The 24371-nt window shown below is 40.0% G+C and overlaps 1 protein-coding gene across 1 annotated transcript in view; it reads left to right on the top strand.

The window, feature by feature from the left end:
- LOC121515304 (PDZ domain-containing RING finger protein 4-like) overlaps positions 1 to 24371 on the top strand; it is a 227645-nt gene that overhangs the window by 186395 nt on the left and 16879 nt on the right. Inside the window, exons 3-4 of the mRNA XM_041795999.1 lie at positions 3837 to 4090; positions 8985 to 9087. Of these exons, the coding sequence (XP_041651933.1) occupies positions 3837 to 4090; positions 8985 to 9087 (357 nt within the window). The remainder of the gene's footprint in view (positions 1 to 3836; positions 4091 to 8984; positions 9088 to 24371) is intronic.

Below are 24371 nucleotides of genomic sequence, written 5' to 3'. Positions count from 1 at the left end.
ACTGGACAGGCTGCACCAGAGGGAGAGCTGGGAAATGTGATCATTTTTCTCTGGGACTGTCATACGCCATAGGCTGCCTCATTTGTCTGCTCCAACTCCTTTGTTTCCACCAAGCTCCCTGTTCCAGGATAAGCCGGCAGAGCGAGACATGAGCAGGGAAATACAACAAAGAAAAGAGAGCGAGAGATAGTCAAAGGATGTATTAAAGCTAATGATTATAGTGCTCCATGTTTCTTTAATACAGTGCTTAACTCTAATGTACGAGCTGCTGTATTTAATACCTGCTGAGTGGACAGAAAGCAGAATGAGAGGAGGTTTGTAAGGAGCCAGGGAATGAGGGAAAGCTACACAACGGCACGTTTATTTTTCCTCTAAATTGCCCCACGGTTCCACAGGAGTGCTGTTGACCCAGTTTATCTCCCACTCAGGTGATTAATGCAGCATCGCTACAAACAAAGGTCACATCTAGAGACAGGGGAGCAGGACAGGGTACAACAAGAGCTAAGGGAGTTATATATGTCTATGACTATGACTGGGACTGAGAAAACCATTTTTTTTTGTTTGTTTTGTAGGGCATCACCTATTCTCTAGAGATACACACAGAGAGAAGTGAAGGAAGAAATAATAAAGCAAACACAAACACAGAGTCATACGGGAATAATGCAGGATCCATGATATTATTAAACTGCTTTACATTCTAAACCTGTTTATATGTCTATTTTAATTGAAAGAATGAATTAAAGGGACACTCTGCTGATAATTTGTCAGGAGGGGGCCTTGAAAGTTAGAGAGAGGGATCCTGGTTGTGTCAACGCTGTGGGTCTAAGAGGAATTAAAAATGCATAATAGGAGGTGTGAATTCAAATTTTTTGAAGTGTTTTCTTTGTAATTAACCTTGAAAATAACATGCCGTTTTTACATGTGCACTACTTAAGTTTCTAGAGATTTTCAGGCAGACTGACCCTGAATTCTCTTGATATTTATGTTCTTAAGAAGGCACTGACCCTGTTGGAAGGGAAGTGGGTGGGGAGTTGAGGTCTCCTCAGGCCAGACATGATATAAAACCCCAATTCCAAAATAGGTGGGGCACTTAAATGTAAATAAAAATAAAATGCAATAATTTGCAGTTCTCATAAACTCATATTGGCCCTGCGATTGACTGGTGACCAGTCAAGGGTGTACCCTGCCTCTCGCCCAATGACACCTGGGATAGGCTCCAGCCCCACAGTGACCCCCAATGAGATAAGCGGTATAGAAAATGGATGGATAAACTCATATTTTACTCACATAGAACATAAACATCATTTCAAATATTGACACAGCTATTTTTCCATTTCATGAGAAATATAAGGTCATTTCACATTTGATAGTTGCAACACATCTCATAAAGTATGGACAGGGCAACAAAAGGGTAGAAAAGTACAGGTACTACCAAAAACAGCTGCACGAGCATTTTTCAGCTAACTAGGTTATATTTACAGAAGGTCAGTAACATGACTGGGTATAGAAGGAGTATTTTAGAGAGGCAGAGTCTCTCCGAGTAAAGATGGTCACAAGACAATGCGATATACAGCATGATACAGTATGATGCAATACGGTATAATGCAATATGATATGATACAATAAAATACAATACGATAAAATGCAATATGATATGATGGAATATGATATGATATGACACAGTGCAATACGATAAGATATTCCTTTATTAGTCCCACATGGGGAAATTCCAATGATATGCATATGACAAGATACAGTGCAATATGATATGACATGATATGATATGATTCAATGGGATATGATATGATATGACACTGGAATATGATATATGACACAATACGACACTATGCAATATGATACTACACAACACGATACGACATGATATGATGCAATACGATACGACACAACATGATACAATACAATGCAATATGATATGACACGACAATGCGATGCAATATGACAGGATACAACATGACACAATACAGCGTGATATGGCTGCTTCCACAGCAATAGACTAATGATTCAAAAGGTGTTGTAAAATAAGTAATGTGAAGATCTCACTTTATTATTTGGGAAGTTTTGAAAAGTGCCTTATTTTCTTTCAACATTTTATAGAAAAAAGATGTGTACTAAATAATTAACACAAATTGATATTTTTTAAAAAACAATAACTACAAGCAATAAAAGGTTAGGATCCATGTACTTCTCTGCTGAGTCAGAAGAAACCTGCTCAGATGTCTTGTCCGTCTCTTACTGGGACTTATCTAGATCCTTCCATTAATGCAGACATGTTTATTAGGATGAGAAACATCCATGCTCAGCCTGGCTTTAAAAGGGATTCATGCTGCCAGATTCTATTGATTCTCTGCTGCTGATGAAACACATTGAGCCATTTCTCAACATGTACAGTGTCACATTATAAAATAAAAGACACCAGTGAGGAATAAGTGGTTAAAAATCTGGGGTTGAAAATATAAGCTCCCTCTGTAGGAGTCCCCTGTTGGCGTCTGCATCTTTAATGTTCATTTAGAGGCTCCATATAGACACAGTAACAGCTTCGCTAAACTTCTCATGAATTTAGGTCAGTTTGTTAGTTTAAACTGAGCAGTGTGTTTTTATTTTCACCACTGGGTTGCTTTTAGAGTTTCCTAGGCTTTTATGTATTCCTCCACAGCTTACACTTGTGAATATGTCGCCTTTAACTTTTCTACTTATCATTTAAGCTCATTTCATTCTGCGGTGTGGGCAAAAGGCTTCACTCCAAAGCCGTATTTAAATACAACTGCAAGTGTAATTATGGAGTGTCTACCTTAATTTCTCTCAGCGGTTATCTAAATTATAATCTCTGGTTTCAGCGTTTACACCAAAGCACATTCTCTGAGGCATTCCACAGCCATGGTCTCTCCTCCAAAGAAATCACTGATGTTAAATGAAGCAATGATTTTCTTTATATGTGCCAGCTGTAGTGCAAATGGTTTTCAATCTGCCAGAAAATCCAGTTCATTTTGTGGAGATGAGTTTGGAGATGGACTGAGTGAACAGAGAGGCCATTTGGGCTTTGATCTAACGCTCACGTAATGTTGCATCAAACTGTTTTGTGCGTGTGTGGGGGTGCGTATGTTTTCCTCTGTTGTATTCATGAAGATTTCTTTTTGATCATATGTCAAAAGATGGTACAGGAGGAAAATCTGAATTTCTATCTGAATGCATTAACCCTGAGAAAATAGCCCTATGGGCTCAACGCTGTCTGTTGCATGTTGAGAATACATGGTGTGTTTTGTTCCTATCTTGATGGTTTGCAGCTTAAAAAACAGTCTTTACTGTACAATCAGTAAAAAAACACTCACATCAAAGTTTGATATTCATGCAGTGGTTTAGCATGAGGCTGTCGAGCTCAGTTTTGTTCTTGTTTTTGTGTCTGCATGCTCAAAGAGACTGAAAGAGTGCTGAATGTTAACATGGGCTTCCACTGACAGGAACAGCGGTCACAGACCTGTAAACCTTGTCTCTACACTCCTAAGCCTCCATTATATTCAGGTGTATTAAATGTTCCTCAGACACAGACCTGCATCTTTGACTAAGTATAAAGAGATTTAGAGCAAAAGCAAAAGAAATATTTGCTGTATCGTGCCTTCTGACTCGATGTTGAATAGCCAGAAGCTTCTTTTTTGGCTCAGTGTACAGAGATTTAGCTCAAGCACTCGGGTTAAGACTATGTCAGCAATGGCTCTGCCTCTGTAGGCTGTTTCTATAGCAACAGTCAACAGAAAAGGACACACTACATGGTGCAAAATCAGTCTTAAACTTCTCACGTCTGTTTTTCTTGTCCTCCTCAGGTGAATGGAAAGGAGCTGTCCAAGTCCAGCCATGAGGAGACCGTGGAGGCCTTTCGTGCTGCCAAGGAGCCCGTCGTGGTGCAGGTCATCAGGCGGACCCCTAGCGGCCGCCCCCACGGCCCCCCTCAGGAAATCCATGTGGTGGATGTGTGCACTCAGACCGACATCACCTTTGAACACATCATGGCCCTGGCAAAGCTCCGACCCTCCACCCCTCCTGTGCCTGACGTCTGTCCATTTCTACTCTCTGACAGGTACGACAGCAGGCCCAGTTAAAGTCTTCATTCTAGACCTCTAATCACATGGTCTCTCAGGTCATCTGTCTTACTTTTTTTAACTTGTGAGATGGTGATTTAGTTTGAAAAGGTTCAAAGTTGAGAAATACTTAATTTTATTTGATCTGTTACACTGTAATCAAGTCTGCCGAAAAGAATTGGCTGATTCCCTGAAAAACTGACAGAATGGGCCCTCCACTGTTCTGACTCATTGATGATGTCAGTGCATGTGTGTTGGACCAGTAGCATTGATGCTAGCGTCATGGCTTACAGCTGAAAAGTGTGTCAAGCTATTATTGGGTTTTCATGATTTATTAATTTATTCTAATTTTTAATTTATTTGCAAATTTTTCCATCCATTATGCCACTTTTTTGCTGCTTTTTGGCCACTTCTTGGGAACTTTGTTGCCACTTTTGTCCAGCTTTGCCCTTTTTTTGTTTTTTTTTTTTTGCCCAGTGTTTTCACTATTTGCCTTTTGTGCCATCTTCTGCCTGTTTTGCCCATATTTCACACTTCCCCTTTTGACACATTTTTTTTTTAACCCACTGCCAGTTTCTTTGCTAATTTGTGATTTTTCAACCACTTTTTTTGCCCATTTTGCCAAAGTTTAGAACTTTTGCCAAATGTATCCTGTGTACACCACTTCTATCCCATTTTTTTACCCTTTTTTTGCCCAGTTTTGCAACTAATTGCCACTTTTTGCCTGTTTAAGCAGAATCTTTTTGCAACTTTTTTGCCCCTTTTCCCCTCTTTTTGCAATTTTTTGCCACTTTAATCACCGATTTTACCACTTTTCCATCATTTTTGCAATGATTTCGCCACTCCTTGCCCATTATACCATAGTTTTAGAAATGTTGTGCCACATTTATGCTTTTTTTCTACCAGTTTTATCCAATTTTTGCACTTTTTGCCCAGTTTTGTGACTTTGATTGCCACTTTTTGCCCATATTTGAAAATCTATTTTTCTTTTCACCCATTTTTGCAATTTTGTATAAATTCTGCCAGTTTTTTGCTTATTTTTGTCATTTTTAGCAACTTTGAGCCCATTTTTTTCACCCACTTTTGCGCCTCTGCAGCTTTTGCCCCTTTCTTTTCAACTTTTAATATATTTGTGCCACCTTTTGCCAGTTTTTGCAATTTCAACCCATTTCTACCTCTTTTCAGCCATTTTTTCTCTTTTCACAATTATTCTATTCTTTTCCAAAAAATGTTAATTCTGGCAGTGTGCCATTATCCCTGTAAACATTACCAGTAAAAATGTAATTCTGTTTTAAGGAAAGGGTTACATTTTTTATAGGCTGTATTGTACTACAATATAAATAAATAAAATAAAATTTGTGTCGCAATGATAAAAGAGTTTTATTTACAGGTTGAAAATAAAATATCATTATCACAGCTTAACTTTATAATGGACAGTGATTTTTCTGACCCCCATGGGCCCCTCAGTTTGGCAGGAAGCTCTCCCTTTTACCCCCCTATGGGCAGCCTTGGCTGTTTAGTGTTTCACTTCATCACCACAAAGAGTTTGTTGTTTTGTCCTTGTTCTGACTTTGGCAGCGACTCATGGTAATTAAGAAAAAGAAAAAAGAAGTGAGAATGTATTGAGCTATGAAGCAGAAATATCAGTGTTTGCAGGATTAGCATTACAAGTATGCTTGTGAAATAAGAAATGAATTGTCTAACCAGCTGCGTAGTGCTTTCTGACAAGTATAGATTTGTATGATGAATGAGCTTCTCAACGTCCTTCACGTCTCCTTTTTACAAACAGGACACATCGAATTAAGAAAAAGACGAATAGGGACCGGGATAAGTGGTCCTAATTGTCATTTATAAGAAATGTATGAGTGGAATGTGCTCTGCATTTCAATGTGAAGAGTTTCATTCACTAAGCAGATAAACAATAAGTAAGAAAACACTGAGATTGAATATTGTAAGCAATTAAAATCCATCAAATATTTAGTGAGGCATGACAGCAGCAAGTGATTCTGAATATATGAGCATCTGCTTCTGTCAAGTTGAGGAAATTGTCCTACATCAGTTGAACACCGCATAGACAAAGTCACATGGTGGGAGATTGTGATGAAGTGACAGATGCAAAGAAATGCAATTAAATTTAGTCACTGTAGTTAAACACAGGGCATGCAGTTTGTCACTTGTTCCCTCTATAATACAGGACTTTATTCCACATTTTTCTCCATCTGCTTAGGTTATTTTGCAGACAAACATACCATGAAGTAGGAATGAAGATAAATGCCTACTTCTGTAAGAATCCAGCTCTGCATTTTAATCACATGGTTCTTCATTTAAAAGAATATCTAACAATGTTTTGGCTTATACTTCTATCCAGTCTCATCGGTTCAAAGAGCAAACATCAGTTCTTGCAAAACAGTGGCAAAAATGGGCAAAAACGCGTTGAATCGTGTGCAACACACATGCATTGATATCATCAATAAATCACAACTGGGGAGGGCCTAATTTCTGTTTTTTATTGTCAGGGTCCCAGCCAATTCTGTAGGCTGGCCTGACTGCAGCCACAATGATGTATAACAAATACACTTCTGCACTGCACTTTCGTGTCTCACAGCTCAGTGGACAAGTCGAGAACTGACTTGTCTACTGAGCTGATCATGCCTTTTCAAAGATTTCACTTTTTAAAGTTACCTTATTTCCTTTTCAACTCCTAACAAGTTTCTTTTGTCTGTGGTTAAGTTCATGTCATAACCTTCTATCTACCGGTACATAAAGTTCCTTAGTTTCTGTCAAAATCAAAGCAGATTTTGAGCCAAGTCAATTAACCTTTGCCAAGGAAAAAAAAAAATCAAAATGGCAAGAAATACACATGATTTTCTGTTATTAATTTTCTCCTTATTTGCAGTTATAATTTGCTCTCATTGCTGTTATTTATATTTGGCTGTGAGGCTGTTCTGGGATCCCCCTGCCTCTTCCAGGAGCCTATGTGGAAAGCATTAAGCAGGAACAGCGCACGTTTCTACTCTTCTTGTGCCTACAAGAAAAGCCTGAGGCAGGGAGAGAAACCTAGGGCAGAGTAGGTGTCAGAGACAACAGAATGGGATTGATTAAGTCAGATATAGTATAGAGGAGGAGCTGGGGTGGAGGTAGGTTGCAAAAATGAGCTTGCAGAGGGAGCAGCAAAGCCAGGCTAGAGCAGTTTATGGCAGCATGAGTTCAGTTAGCCAATAGCGTGCTTTGAGTGACTGTCTGTCCCTCATGTCCTCCTGGGTTATATTTCCACATGAGTCCCTCAAAATGAAAGGTTTGCCTGCCCATCAGGAAAGAAAGGGAGGGTGGAAATTGTTTGAAATTTACAAGAGTTTGTTTAAAAACAGTTCAAAAATCTCACATGTATTTGTCTAGCTTACATGTCTTCAAAATCTGTAGAACTGAAAAGATGCAATTCGGCTGATTATTGCAAAGAAGAAAAAACAAGAGTAGTAAAATCACACAAAGTCTAATCTCATAGCAACTGATGCTGGGAAGTACAATACCTCAAAGAGTTGTTTTATTGTCTGTGCAAGAGAAACACATAAAAATATGTCCAAGAAAAGATCTTGAGAGTTTAAAGTATCAACAAGAGATTTTCTTGGAAAACAACAAAAGAAAGAGGCTTCATTAATTCCACTCCTGCCATTTCAGTTGATATTCAGTTCATCTCAAAGGACATGTAAACTGTGAACAAGGAAAGTTTAACATAGAGGATAAATCTGGGTTTCTCCTCATGGGAGTGAAACTATAAAGCAGCAACAATGCTGCACAAAGCTGGGAAGCCAGGACACTCTTGGTGAACTGAGGCTGTAAGTCACTGCAGAGGAGAAATTCCAGAAATCATAAATATACTGAGGCCATGTGAGATTTGTTTTGACATTTACAGATGGAATTTTAGTCGGATGCTCCATCTGTTTGCTCATTGTAAAAAACATCATAAAAATGTGTGTTATTGTCAATGTTACACGCAAAATATAAAATACTATTCATGGCCCAATCAAAATCATTACCACGTCCATGTATCTAACCCAATATCACTGTAGAAATCCCCGCGGGGTCTTCCTGCCATAATTGGAGAATCCATTTTGACTCATGGAAGGTTTACAAGGTGATTAAAGCAAATGGCCTAATAAAAAACTAGGCAACACTGTGCAACGTGTGCTCACAGGCTACTTCCAGCCCTTGGCTGGGCCCAAATGTAATCAATGTGTCCCATAAAACTCACATTTTCTTCTCTTCATCTGAGATCAGGTGCACAATCCGATATACAGCAGATTTTATAGATGCAACAAATGTTTGTAGCTCAGGATGGATTGTAAATGTGTACTTGTGTTCCACTGCCAAGCATGTGCAGTAGTGAGGCATCAAAGAATAAAGCGTTTTGACGTTTAACTGTCTGCTTTTATGACTACAAGATTGTTTTGAGACAGTATTACAATACAAGCTAATCTGAGAGTCCGACACATCACTTAACAGTGTCTGAGTTTTTGTCTACCGTGATTATCTCTTGTGGCACAGAAGCTGCTCATCCTGTAAGGGCCTCACAATGTGGTTTTGTTCGCTGACTGAGGGGGGAATAAAAGAACCAAACTGTACAATGTGGGGGGTTTTGTCTGTCAGTAGCAGGAAGCATGTGGATGTGCTGTTATTAACAAGGGGCTGTTCTCGTATCGCTCACACTTTAGCGGCGGTGAAAGCCCTTGACAAATCCTTTATTCCTCAGATTCCAGCAAAAACAAAAGCGAGGAAACCCTGCCACTTAGAGGTGCTGAACACATATGAAAGAAAGCTGTGGTGTACTCTCACTTACACTTACTTCTCTTCTCTTCTGTCGTTCTCCCATCCCTCTGTGTCTGTCTCTCCTGACAGCTGTCACTCTCTTCATACAATGGACCAGGATTACTACGACGGGACGGACTACCTCTCACCTGTTCCAGCTGATGGAGAGAGGGGGGAGGAGTTTGAGTATGAGGTAAGAGTCAAGAGTCAAGCTGCTTAGAATCACCACTGACATGCCCTGATATAGGTAACCAAACTACCCTGAGATATCAAAGAAACCAAACAAACTAATGAGATGGATACACTATATGGCCGCACCTGTCAACTATTGAAATCAAGTGTTTCAATCAGATCTGTTCCCACAGGTGTATAAAATCAAACACCTAGCCATGCAGTCTCCATTTGCGCACAATTGTGATACAAAATAGGTCATTCTGAAGAGCTCAGTGACTTCAGGTGTGGTACTGTGATGGATGCCACCTTTGCAATAAGATGCTTCATGAAATTTCACTCCTGCTGGATGTTCCACAGCCAACTGTAAGTGATATTATTAGAAAGTGGAAGTGTTTAGGAACAACAGCAACTCAGCCATGAAGTGCAAGCCCATGTGAGATCACAGAGTGGCGTCAACGACTGCTAAGGCAATGGTGTGTAAAAGTCGCCAACACTCTGCTGATTTCATAGCCGAAGATTTCTGAATTTCCACCGGCGTTAATGTAAATACTAATAAAGGTGGGTTGGGAGCTTCATGGATGGGTTTCCACGGCCAAGTGGCTGCATGCAAGCCTGCCATCACCGAGTCCAATGCCAAGTGTTGGATGGAGTAGTGTAAAGCATGCCGACTATTGGCTGTGAAGCGGTGGAAAACTGGTGTGATGAAGCAAGCTTTTCTATTTGGCGTTTAGATAGGCGGGTCTGGGTTTGGCGGATGCTAGGAGAACCTTACCTGCCTGACTGCATTGTGCCAACTGTAAAGCTTGATGGAGGAGGGATAAAGGTATGGGGCTGTTTATTTTGTCTCCACTGAAGGGCAATCTTAATGCTTCAGCCAAGACATTTTGCTATACTTCCAACTTTGTGGCAACAGTTTGGAGAAAGCTCTTTACAATTCAACATGCCCCATTGCAGTCCCCAACCGGACTGGTTCAGTGAAAGACCAAATTTTCATCAACATGTGGGGGATAAATACACTGAAATAAAATGGTATAAACAACATAAAAAAATAAAGTGGAGAAAAAATACAACCACAGCGTAATGATGAGTCAGTGGGCACGTGAAAATCCCCTGTCACAATAAAGGTTTGTCTTAAGTAGGGCTCCTGGTACTGTCTTTTAAATGCAGCCTTCTTTTTCTTCACAGTCTCTTTTCATTGAGCCTTTTCCACTTTGCAAAGAAGCTCTCCAATATCATATGACCCAACAAGCATCTTGACAGGTGTCAAGAGGCGAAAAGGCACAGATGTGGGGTGACTGTGGCTCAGCAGGTAGAGTCGAGCATCTCGCAATTAGAAGTTATGGGTTTGATCACCAGCTCCTGTAGTCACATGTCGAAGTGTCCTTGGCAAGACACTTGACCTCAATTTGCTCCTACTGCTTTGTCGGTGGTGTGTAATGGGTATGGATGCATATGAACCAGATTAGCTAATGCTGATGGCCAATGCTCCATAGCAACCAAAGTGTGTGAATGGTGTAAAAGGGTGCTTTGAGTAGTCAGACTTCTAGAGCTATACAAGCTCAGGTCCATTTACCATTAGGTGGATAACATAATGAAAGAGAATACGGAATCTAGTCAAAGTAAAACATCTGTCTAACTCTTATAGTCAATAAAATGGAAATAAATAAATTATTTATTCTTTCTGTGACCCACCAAATGACCCACAGACCAGTACTGGTCCATGGCCTGGCGGTTGGGGACCACTGCCCCAGTTCACAAATCCAGGCCTATCAAGACATGGTTTTATGAGTTTTGTGTGGAAGAATTTGACTGGCCCTCATGGAGCCCTGATCTCCACCCCATGGAGCGCCTTTGGGATGAACTGGAGCAGAGATTGTGAGCCAGGCCTTCTCATCCAAAATCAGTGCCTGATCTCATAAACGCTCTGCAGAATGAATGGGCACAAATTCCCACAGAAACACTCCAAAGGCTTGTGGAAAGCCTTCCAAGAAGAGTGGAGGCTGTTGTAGCTGCAAAGGGGGGCCAAGTCCATATTAAAATGTTTGAATATAATGTCATTATAGTCCCTGTGAGGCAGCCATTCAGACAGCCATTCAGGGGGAAATACAGCAAGTTAACAAAACAACACAAAAGGCCACAGTCATTTTAATATGATCATCTGTTTTTATTTGTATTTATTTCTGTTTATGCTGGAAAAATGAAGTTGCTGTTATGGGGTTGTTAACTTTTTTATCATCCAGTTGTGGACTGGTCTCAGAGGTCCAGTACCAGTGGAGCTTTACTGCTAACTCACAAGTTTTAAAGTGCTGAAACTGCTGAACAACATTTTGCTCAGAGTTGCAGCCATTTGGACAAACCTCATCTGACCTTTCTATCACATGAACACACATTCCCTCAACACTCACTATTTAATGAAGCTTAACAAGTGGTGAACGGACCCAAACTCTAATTGACTCTACAGGCTGATCCCAGGGGGACAGCAGTGACAGATGATCAGCCACACTGCAGAAAGCTTGAAGAATCCCCTCTTTCTATTGGCAGTGATGATGTGCCTCCATGTTTGGTTCTTTTTTCTTTCCTACCAAGAAATAAAAAATCCTCCAAACAGTTCTGCATTTTTCTAAGATCTGCTAATTGTTTTCACAACTCTGGAAGGAAAAACTGTGAACTCTTTGACTTTGAGCCTGATAAGACCCAATTAAAAGAAGGTGAGTTTGTAAGGTGGAATTAAAGGAAAGGTGTTTTCACCTTTCTTTACGCTTTCATCTCTACTGGAGTGTAAGTAACAGGAGAGAAGGAAGGGCTGTTGATATCTGACACATACACGTATACAAGGATGTGTTTTTTAGCTGTGACTGGAAGGGATAAGAGCCTCTGCCTTCGCTCCCTGCTTTGGTCCAATATTCTTTATTTCCGAGTCATTGAGGTGCAAGCATATTGCTCCGGCTGGTCTGATGTATGATGAGCGCTTGCCCCTCCCTCCTCTTATTTGTTTCATCTGAATTTGTTCTGAAATGCTTCCACCCACTGAGCTTGATCTGCTTCTTCACATCCCAAAAGAGATCTGCGCACCCGGCTGAATCGCAGACACCCCGGTGTCAAATCGGAACAAATATAATATATTAAAGCCTCTCTTTATGCCTCATTGCTATTAACAAATCCTATTATACTGAGTGTGCTTTGCAGCCAGCCCCGTTTTTATTTCATGCTTGGGGAGTTTGATACCATGCTAATGCAGCCACACTTACTGTATGTCAACTGAAAATGCTGTGAGAGGGGATGTAAGCGAAAGCTAAAAAGCCACTTTCAGAGCCAACCTGATCCCTCACTCCCTGCTGGAGGAGAGGAAAGGAAATGAGGGAGAGACATTTCTTTAGATTACCTTTTGTTAGATGAAAAAGCTCAGTGGGGGAGAGCGGTTTGCCATCACATCACAAGGAAAGCATTGAAATCTAATTCACCTTTCTAATACACCAGGACATTGATGTTTCTTTGAGGGTAATCAACATGTGAGAGTCCTGCAGTACGGTGGCTGATGAGGCGGAGAGATGCCAGATGCTGCAGAATTGCACATTCATAGTTCACAGTATATTTTTAAGCTATAGGGGCTCATTGAGCTCATTTTCCTCAATATAATATTCAATATTTTTCAGGGAAACATCAAAAAGGAGAGCCATGAAAAACTCAGTCAGTCATGCCCTCAGAATTGGCTGGGCTCCTGACAAACCGAGTGAATGGGCCCCCCTCAATGGGCCAGTTGTGATTCATTGATAGTATCAGTGCATGTGTGTTGGATCAGTAGCATAGGTGCTAGCATCCTGGCTAATGGTTCCCTCATTTTGGAGTGGAAAATTGTGTCAAGCTATTATTGGGTTCTGATGTTGAAATCATTTATTTGGGCTTCTTTATAACCTCTTAAACCACTTTTTCCACCCATTTTGTCACTATTTTTGCCACTTTATATCAATTTCTGACACTTTTCAGCCAATTTTGCCCCTTTAAACCAATTTTGTCCATATTTTAAGCCCTTTTCATTACTTTTTTCCTCCACCCATTTTGGCCACTCTTAAATCCCTACTGCCACTTTAAAAATCCCATTTCACCACCTTCTCTGCCCATTTTTAAGCCATTTTGGCCACGCTATTAAACAATTTTTGCCAATTTTTTTTTACCATTTTATGCCATTTTAACCATATTTAACCACTGTTCACTGCCATTTTTGGCATATTAAAACATTTCTGCCACAATTTAACCCCTTTTTTTGTAATTTTTCCTGTCAATTTTTTACCACTTTTAACCTTTTTTTTCCCACTTTTAAAATTCCACATTTTCCATCCATATTTGCCACAATAAAACCTATGTTCTTGCCACTTTAGGCCTATAATTTTCCCGCTTTTTAAATTCAATTTCCCATCTTTCCCTCCCATTTTTGACACTTGTAAGCCATTTTGACACTTTTAAACCGTTTTTACCACTTTTATGCCCATTTTTGCCACTTTTGACCCATTTTTGCATCTTTAAACACATTTTTACCACTTTTAACAGCTTTTCACCACTGTTTACACCCCACTTTACACTTTTAGCTCTGTATCATCCAATGCAACTTCAAACCCATTTTTTCCACTATTACCCCTTTTCATCACTCTATAAGCCAATTTTGCATCTTTTGACCAATGTATGCCACTTTTGGCCTTTTTTTGCCTCTTTTCTGCCCGCTTTTTAGCGCTTAGTCTTCCCTCAAAGTTTTCTCTTTTTCGTCTTTATTTTCCTGATGCTTGTGCACATCCTGGCTTAGCTATGGAGTCCAAATTTTTAAAATCATTTATGTTAATGTACCTATCCACATTGTTAACATTACCAAAGAAAGATAATTCTGTTTTAAGAAAAGGGGTTTTTGTTTTGGAAAAAACGGTATTTACTGCAGCATAAATAAGTAAGAAAAAAATATTTGTTGCTTTTACAAGCGCTGTTACAAGCAACATAACTTTACAATGGACCCTGATTTCGCTTACCTCCATGAGCCCCTCATTTGCTTCAGCCTCAGTGAGCTCTCCTCTTTATTCCCCCTTTTTGGCAGCCTCGCATACAGATAGAATATACAGTAATATACACACATGCTTATGAATACACAATGATCCACACTCTTTAACTTACATCACTGATAATCAGTGTGTTTGCATGCAGATAAAGCTTCATTAATCAATATTTGGCTAGAAACATAGAATCGGAAGTACAAGCGTGATGTGAGAAGACTTTCTTGCAGTGAGTATCAAGCTCATCATCCAGCCACTTACCTCAAGAGGAAGTTTTATCCTCTTTAAACTTAATTATTAACACCTTCAGACACTATCGAGCCCTGCCTTTACACTCAGAAGGCCAGTTTAGTAATGAAGGAGAACAGCAGCACTTTCTATTAAAGTCTGATAGGAGTTTTTAATTGTGAAAGTTATCAACTACTTCATTTCTTGATACAATGTTCTTGGGGTTATCAGAGGAAGTACGCGGTTCACATTACAAAGTAGCTGCAAGGAAAGCTGGTGTGCTTGGAATATATTAGCCGCAAGAGAAATGTTGCATTGATACCTCACATGAACTGAGCTTTATACTTCTGTATTGTCAATCAGTACCAGTACTGAATACAAGACTGTCAGCCAAAAACAATCTGTAAATAAGAAAAGGTTTGCAATAATTTTTAAATCCTCTAAACCCATATTTTACTAACAGTAGAACATAAACAACATAGATGCTGAAACTGAGACATTTTACCATTCCATGAAAATATTACCTCAGAATTTTTATGGAAGCAACAAATCTCTAAAAAGTAGGGACAGGGCCTTGTTTACCGATGTGTAGCTTTCCCTCTTCTTTCAACAACAGTCTGTAAACGTCTGGGGAGTGAGGAGATGTTGCTGGAGTTTTAGGAGAGGAATGTTGTCCCATTCTTGTCTGATGTAGGATTCTAGCTGCTCAACAGTCCTGGGTCTTCTTTGCTGGATTTTTCATTTTATGATGTGCAAAATGTTTTCCACTGGTGGAAGGTCTGGACTGCAGCCAAGCCAGTTAAGCACTCAACCTCTTCTGTGAGGCCACACTATTGTGATGGATGTATGTGGTTTAGCATTGTCTTGTCTAAATACGCACTGACTTTCCTGAAAGAGATGTCTAGAGAGCATCAAGGCATCTAGAAGTGTTCCTGAACCCATTCAGAGATTTCCAATCCAGAATTTGGGCCTGTTTTTAATGCAGGCCCACCTGAGGGTGCAAACATCACCATCATCCAATATTTACTTTCGGCCTTGTCCCTAGATTTCTCCAGATTGTCTGAATTTTGTGATGATATCATGTACTGCAGATTGTGGGAAATGCAAAGCCATCAATTGTATACTGAGGCACATTTTTCTGATACTGTCCTACAATTTTTAGACACAGCTTTTCAAAGTTAGTGAACCTCTACCCATCCTCACTTCAGAGAGACTCTTCCTCTCTAAAATGCACTTTTTATACCCAGTCATGTTAACAGACTTGTTGCCAGTTTTTATGTTTAGTTCCAAAATGCTCCCACAGCTGTTTTTCATTAGTACCACTTATTTTTCCAGCCTTTTGTTGCCCAGTCACTACTTTTTTTTTGGATGTGTTTCTGCCAGAAAATTCAAAATGAGCCTCTTTTTTTTTTTTTCAATGAAATGGTAAAATGTCTCAATTTCAATATCTTACATTAGTGATTTTCAACTGGCGGCCCAGGGGCCACATCAGGCCCCTACAACTCCCCATTCAGCCCCAAGAGGATTATTAAATTCAGGAAACTTGAGAGGACAAAATATCATGCTATAGTTTAACTTTAAAGAAAACCTTCAACCCAATGGCTTATCAGACAAGAAGCGCACTAGTATTTCTGTAATTTGGGGTGGTAAACACACATTATTGTTGTTATCTTGATTAAATTTGCGGTTTTTGCAATAATATTCCACATAAGGCTCTTTGAGAGTGCACTTTCCCTCGTCTGAGAATCTTCACAGATCTGGTTGCTGCGTGTGTTTTTGGCCAATCACAACACAGCACCAAACTCAGACATCAAGAGGGCTCCAGAAATATGTAGCTAAAATATCTCAATTACCCCCTTGTGGCTGGCTGCAGTAAAGGTGATAGAGGTTGATCTCAGTGATAAAGGCTAAAAGTTCCATTCATTTTGGGAAGAAACATTTTTTTTTAAAGAATATCTTAATTAGATGAAAATATTGATTTTATTTCAGTTTAATTCAATGTCTGGCCCCAACAGCGACAGTCAAGAAAAAGCTGACCCTCATGAAAATGGAGTTGAGGACCCCTGTCTTACATTTTGTTGTGTATGTTAGATTGTAAATAAAAAATGGGTTTTAAGCAATTTGCAAATCAGTGCCATCTGTTATTATATACATTTTGCTTAGTGTTCCAACTTTTTTAAAATTAGGGCTGTAGTATCTTACCAAAGACAGTCTACTTTCTGCACATTTTTTTCAGGCTGGACAACTACCTCTAGCTGAAAATTACATCCATGAATGTGCAGAAACAAAGCAATATTGATACGTATATGGTATGACCTTATTGATAACATGTTCAGTGTCAGATTCAGTGAAGTGAAATCTTCAGGTAGATTTTGAATCTTGGGGCAGGGAGAGTACACAGAACTTTAAGACCACACAATCAATAATGTAGATAGGTATCCTCTGGAGAAACTTCAAAAGCTTTTGGCTACATCGGCATCTTTGCGGAAGGATACAGAGGAGCAGCATGTTTTCTTCTAAGGAAATCAAAAAGTACTATGAGAGAGACCCTGCCAGTTAAAGGTCACATATTATGCGAAATACACTTTATTAGGCTTTTCTAATAAAAATATGTGCCCCTGGCCTGTCCAAAATCCCCCCAAAAATCAGATTATGATGTCATGTGGGGAGTAAGCACCACCCCCAGATTTGGTTGGCCTTCCCTGCTTGGATAAAAAGTTCTGCCCTCTTCTCCTGATCCACCTCTCAGCTGGTAGTGAGAGGAGGATCAGGAGGAGAGCCACATGCATTAAGCCAATTCCATTTCCTGTGAGGGGCAGAGTCAGACAGCTCAGTAACTTTTAAAGACACAGACACAGAAACAGCTCATTCTGAGCAGGACTGAAACAGAGGGGTTTTTAGACATGCAAAAACAAGCTTCACAGGCATGTTTTGGGGACCTCTGAGACCAATATAAACTTATCTTAAAGGGGTAGAATATGTGACCTTTAAAGACATGGTATGTATGCCTCTGTTAAGGCTGGTCTGCAATGTGTAACACACAGAGGCAGAATGACGGAGCAGTGGCAAAGTTTTTCCACCCCTGATATGCCATTGTTGGTAGAGACGTAAGACTGAGAAGGTGTAACCTCGAAACAGGCAGAGTGGAACAGCAACAATGGGACACCAATATTACACCTGCTGATGCAATGAACAGTCACATAAGGGTGATGACAGCAAGGCCTTCTTATAGCACTGCTGCAGTATTACAACGTGTAAAGGGCCAGAGCAAAGTAAGTTTAGCAAATTTAAAATGATCTGCATGCACAGTTAAACAGATGGCATCTGAAGTCTTACACAGTTGAAAGAGGCCTGCCTTGATTTAAACTCTATTCAAGAGTTGTGGGTGGAGAGAAAGTACTGACTGATTTAAAGGTCAACAAGTTACTAGAGTGTGTGTAAACCACTTCACTAGTTTCACTTTTTTAAAGTTTCTTTTCACTTAATATTGTATACCTCTCATTTAGTAGTCTGACTGCCTAATGCCACTTGTGCATTCTCCACTCCTTTACTTTGCCTCCTCTCACTTTATCTGCAGTTAGTAAATCCTTGAGGTGGGTCTTTTAAAAAGTTAAACTTCATTTAACAAGCTAGGAGAGGAGAATTTTTGTGAAGATATGCAGTATATTACAGCTCAGCCAATTAAATTGTTAATCATGTAGGAGAGGAGGGGGAGAATTTCTCTGCCACCCCTATGGTCAAAACTGAGCAAACTCAGACAGTATACCAATGTATGTCTCCTCTTTCTCTGATGTTTGCCTTGCAGCTGAAATTTCACATGGATAAACATCATCCATACATTCCCTATGATCTCTGTTACTTCCAGTGAGTTCTCAGAAAGGATAGCAAGGACAATTTATTTGTAGAGCACATTTTAGCAACAAGGCAATTCAAAGGGCTTCACACAAGACAGCAGAACATAATGATAAAACCTGAAAAGAAAACAGCTATAACAGAGGACAGAATGTTGAGTGTTATTTAAAGGGGAATTACTGTTACGGTACAGTGTTTTAATTAAAATAGCAATTAAAATGTTTATTTAATATTTTATTATAAGGCAGCTGTAAACAGGTCAATCTCAAATCTTAATTTAAAAGAACAAGCAGACATTTACCCCGTGCCTGTTTGGAGCTATGATCACTGGATGACTTTGAATTGTGGAGCTGCGTGTCATCTGCGTATTAGTGGTAGCTTTTCTTATTTTTTATCCACTTTATTCCTGAGAGCTCTACTGTGGATGTGATTATGGATGGCTGATACCGTGTTCATAGAAATATATGTTTCTCCCAATAGTGACGAACCACCAAAGGCTGTTATATTTTTTAAAAAGTACAGCTTCATTAAATAAAATGTATCATAATCTTCAATTTGAAGTTAAATTTTCTAAAATGTCTGAGATCTTGAACCTGTTGCTCTCTTCTTGGTTGTACTAATAGCCAGACAAAGTTAAATAGTGTCTTTAACAGCTGTTTTAAACATGTTGTTCCTGTCTGAATACACCAAGGGTGTGTTTCTTCATAAATTAATACAGAATTTCAGATTAGCTGTCCTGAGGAAGTGACCCACATGAATCATAGATATTAACAAAAACACATTAAAAGAAGGATTAGTTTGTGGAATAAGACTTTCAGAACATCCACAAGCTAAAGAGAGAGTTGTTAAGGCTCTGACTGGGCTCTAGTCTGTTTGTGATGTTTCCTGAAGTGTGGGCCCAGGCCCACTCGATGGCCCCAGAGGTACCGTAGCTGGGCTGTGGGAGGACATTGGAATCATAGAAATGAAGGATTAGTCATATCATATTTTAAATTATCCTAAACCAACTTGATGTTTTTTAAGACCCAGAACTTACAAAACACAGCCAGAAATTTTAATTCATGTCACCTTTTTATCATTTACTTTTTCTGATGTATACAACAGGTGTACACAACTGGTGTTGGATTAATTGGTGACATTTCAACTTCCTTATTTTAAGAACCTATCAACGTCTTTGGGTACATTAATGTTTCTAAGAAAGATTTTTCCTGGGCCACATTATACATTTAAAGAGATGAATTTGTTATTATGTTATGACTGTAAAAGGGTTTTACTGGGCCCCAGTAGATTTCAGGTCTCATATTGAGTCACAGTATATAATGTCATGTCCTGCCCCCTTTGACAAACCATGATCATCCTTAATATGGGGCGACAGTGGATCAGTAGTTAGAATCAGTTGTCTTGCAATTACAGTGTGGTATCCATTACCAAATAAAGAGACAAAATATTTAAATGCATAATGCACTAAAAGTCTACCTGCACCTGTAGTTTTGAGTTGTATTTCTCTCCTTCTAAGCTGCTGCATATTGCCTGATGCAGGTGTTCACAATTAAAACATCTGAACAAAAAAACAACTACAGACTTTTATTGTGAAGAACCTGTCAGAAATAATATGTTTATCATTAATTGAAAAGCTTTATTAGTGGTGTCAGCTATGATATTTACAGCTGCTTCTCCTATTTCGTTTATGCCACAGTTAAATACATCCTTGGAACAGCTGTTTTACCTCATCTGTAAGGGCTATGAAGGCATCGGTCATTTTAATCAAGAGAGTGTGACTAGTGATTCAAAGGTAAATGTGTATTTAGCATAGGTGTGATATTGGATTACTGTCAGAGCCTCTTTGGCACTTGAATTCTACAAGGACATAATGTGATTGAAGGGAGTCTGCCCTAAACATTGAGGAGTCCAGACACAGGTGGTGGTGATAATGTCATTTGAAAGTGGATCAACTATGACTCCCAGGGTTGAAGAGATGATGTTTGAGTGTTATGCAGTACTAAGGCTGACCACTCTATGAATACTAGAGTTGATGTCTAATGGCATCTTGTAGAAGCTTGCAACCACGCCAACAGTGTGAGAATTAACTGATGAACCAGCATGGACAATATAGTCTCCCTGACTGAACTTACACTAAGCTCCATTGGGACGGTAACGGTAGGAAGGCTTCCAGAGGATGTAAAGTAAGTGGCTACAATTTATGGTTCAAAAGTTATTTAACTTTTCGTAACCTGTGTCTCTTCTTGTTGCAGAGCACAGGCAGAGATGCTCTGCAGAGCGGGCACACTCACTTCCTGTTGCTGTTATTACAGAAATCAAACTAAGGTTGCATTCCACTCCAGAGCTGTTTGGTCCGCTTTAAACAAACTCTAGTCCATTTCCCCAGTTAGTCTGGTTTGTTTTGAGTGGTGCGGAAGCTCATCTGAACTCTGGTGCGGGACAAACAAGCGGACTGGCTTAGTTGGGTCTTAGTTTACATCCAAACAATTCCTAGTCCAGTTCGTTTGAGGTCTGAAAGCAAAGCGGACCAACTTGCATAAAGGGAAATGATTTATGGATTTATGTATGTGATTTAATACATTTATTTTATTTATACATTAAAAAACTCTGTAGTACTCTAATAACCAGGAATGGCATCTTGTTACAAGGGAATAAGTCAGTTTGACAGAAGGCATCAGAAGTCATGCCCAGAATTCATGCAAAAAATCATGGGATCCAGGGGATAAGGTTGACAATCTGAGCCAGTGGGACTGTCTCTGATGATAAACAGAAGAGAAGAGGCCCCAGGATGGAGCCTTGGGGATTTCCAAATCATTGTCTGCTCAAATGTGCAGTTACCTATTGACACAAAATAGTCCCTGTCCTTTGAATAGGATGCGACCCGGTCTAGTCATATGCCAGAAAGCGTCAGCCATCATGGAAGCACTCCAAACTCAGAGACACTCTTTACTCTGTCCCTGCCACTAGAAGCCATGCATTTGTGACAGCTTTTTCAATTACTGATAATCAAAGGAGCGATTATTATGACAGCATCCAATGTGCTTTGACGGTGGGCGACAATCTTCTCCCTAATCATGCCGTGGCAGTCATTAATTTACTGTCAGCCCTCGTCCCTGTGCCATGCCACAGTCTCCTTCATGAGAGGCTGAGAGCTCCCTTGGAAAATGGAGCTGAAAAAACAAGAAGATTTCAAAAGGCGAGAGGAGAGACAGAGATTGGTGAATGCGAGTTTGATGGATCAGGAGACAACCTGCTTTTACTGAGACTTCTGAGTGCGAGTGGGTGGTTTTTCAACACAATTTCGTCTTGGAACAAAAAAGGAAGAACATCTAGTAAAGAAGGGTTAAGCACAAACATGCTTCCACTTTCTCTGTCATTTAACCACAGGCCACTTCCACTTCATCAACCTATTAATTAGACAGAGGCTCCTCTCATAGAAGCAGATAGTTATGATGTACTACCTGCTCACACCTCTGCTCTGCCTTAGCTGTTAATTTGTGTGATTTATTTTTAGACGGATGTCTCTGAGACATTGCTTGTGATTTCAATTTTTCCCACAGATATTCCACGACTTCACACATCATATTAGCATGCAAGCTACGTTCTGTCTCTGCAGCTCCCATTACCTTCATGACTGCTTCGTTGCATCAGGAGATGTGCCGCTTTAATAACATCTCCAGCAACAATAACAGCAGTAGCTCATTAGTGATGTTTTTTAATACAGCTAATGACTGATATTTTTGCAGCTCATTTTGTTCAGGTAGTCTGCAACACCGAAGCTTTTCCCCCTCTTTCGCTGCATGTGCTAACGCATCAGCCGGGATTTCAGGTTGTCATCGCTTCTGAGACAGTCAATTAAAGATCTGAGCTCGCCGTCAGGTGGAGGCTGTCGGGGAAGATAAAACCTCAAAGCTCAGATGATGTCGGTTTTCTTCAGCTCTTTTGTGTGCACTCTGCTTAGAGAACTTGTGCGTGGAAGCACAGGGATCATAAAGGCAGGATCCGCTTTTTCTTTGTTTGCAGATTCCTGATCCACACCTCGACAATCTGTCAATGTGTGAGAAATGGCTGAGGTGGAGAATGAAATGAGTGACAGGGGGAGCGGGAGAAGATGGGAATTGATCCTAAAGATGTGTGTTTATGCGTGTGAGAAAGTTGGGGGGGGGGGCATAAACAGCTTTGGTGGGGACACCAGGTGGCTACTCTCTGACAGTAGTAATGGCCTTTTCCCCCATCTCATCCCACCCTGGTCAGACTTTCCCAATCCCCTCCTCTTCCTGTCCACTTCCCAAAGCCCTGCCACATCTGACACGTGTAACCAGCCAACCCACACTTGTCACAGAGGAAATGAATCTCTCTCTTTCTGTGTGAGACCCCTCCGAGCCCCACCAGAGCCCTCCCTGCCTCATTTCTCTCTGCCACCCCCTCTTCCTCCATCCTCCTCTCCACTCAGCCAGCTCGCCCCTGCTGCTGAGAGTTGGTGTGTTTCTGCTCTAATGAAGACTTTGGGAGGAGAGGCCATTTCACACTTGATTCCCTCCAACACCCTTGATATGTTTCAGCATTAGGAGATGGAGCTGCACCTCCGTTTGAGAGCAAAAGTAGTCCTTAGTTTCATTTTCAGAGCGTACTTTGAATATTAGATGTAAAAAAAGTGTGCTCTCGCTTAAGCTCCGGCTGTGTCTAATCAGATCTTACTGTCTGTTTGTTTGTTTATGAACTTAAATAAGAAATTCATGTTGACGCCTGGGTACTTTGCTATGTTCCAAGAGGCTTGTGGGAAATCTGACGACCGCTGATTTGTAAGTCAATAGTTTGCTGATCTCTCCCCTCGGGAAGATGCGGAATACTTTAGTGCTGCAGCAAATATGTATATCTGCTAGCATTAGCATAATTATAGTTTATTTATAGTCTAATATTCTAAAACTTGGCAACAGCTTGAGAGGGGGAAAAAAACACTTCAGGTCCTCTGACATTTTTCAAAGCCCCACCGATCAAACTCTCCAGGCTGAGAATGTCTTTCATGATCAAACACTTTCACACTCAAAAACCTCAGAAGAGAGCTGGCAACCAGACGCAAAACAAGCAGGATATTTGTGCTGGAAGTTGAAGATTATTATTTGATCTTTAGTGCAAAAGAAACTCAGTGTTTGTGTTGCCATTGTTCTGCATCAAGATTTTAGATTTATGGTAATTTATGTGGAGTCTCAGATCACTTTCGGTTTCCTTATTTGAGGTTACAGAGGTCTTCTGTCTGCAAAACATCACCTCGAGGTTTGTTTAGAAGCTGCTCTGGAGCTTTCCTTCATACTACTCACTCTATTTTAGGAGGTAGAGTCTGAGCTGTCTTCATGGAAGTTTATATTTCACTGTGAAGACAATAAAGAATTCTATTTAAGTACTTTTTAAATGGAAAGTAAACTTTCGTGTGTCTGATCGATTTTCTCCATGCCTAGAGATGTGTGTGTTATGATATTTAAACTCAAGATAAGATGTTAAAATATCAGAATTTTCTAATTTTGATTTTAATACTTTTAAAAGTAAAACAGTAAACTGTTCTTCTTGGTTATGGTTTAATAGAACACAGCTAGCCTACTATCCAGTACTTTACAACTAGAGATGGGCTGATCCACTTTGTCAGTCTGATCCGATACATGTGTACCGTTACCCAATATGAAATCCCATATGTTTTAAAATAAAAATTAGTATTCATATTGTTTTTGGGGCTATTATTTGTAAGGTTACTCAGTGCTAACCGAACCCGCCAGATCAACTGTTTTAAATATCCATTGCATGGATGCATCTCATTCATCTGGGAAAGCTCCCATAGAAAGCTTTGGGGAAAGGCAGGAGTGTTCAAAATTAAATTCTCAGGAGGTAACTGGGGGAACGTTCTGTCTGTCACATTCATGACAGGCCAGTCAGAGTGACAAGACAGAATTACGTTGTACGCATGCACTTCTCTTGAACTGACAGGTCACGGCAGCCTTAGATTGTTAATGGTGGAGCTTCTCAGTGAATAAAATTAATGCCAAGACGTGCAAAAACATCTACTCTGCCAAGACAAGCTTTTTTACATGGCTCTTTGCTCTTGATTTAAAAAGAAATGTGGTCCAGTTTTGATTAAACTGCCGCTTTCCAACAGCTACATCCGAGCTAACGGCTAAAGCGGCTGCAGCCATTGGACACA

This window comes from Cheilinus undulatus, linkage group 9, assembly GCF_018320785.1.
Source record: "Cheilinus undulatus linkage group 9, ASM1832078v1, whole genome shotgun sequence".
In the NCBI taxonomy this organism is placed as follows: Eukaryota; Metazoa; Chordata; class Actinopteri; order Labriformes; family Labridae; genus Cheilinus; species Cheilinus undulatus.
Note: the sequence above shows the minus strand (reverse complement) of the source record. Positions and strands in the feature narration are given on the sequence as shown.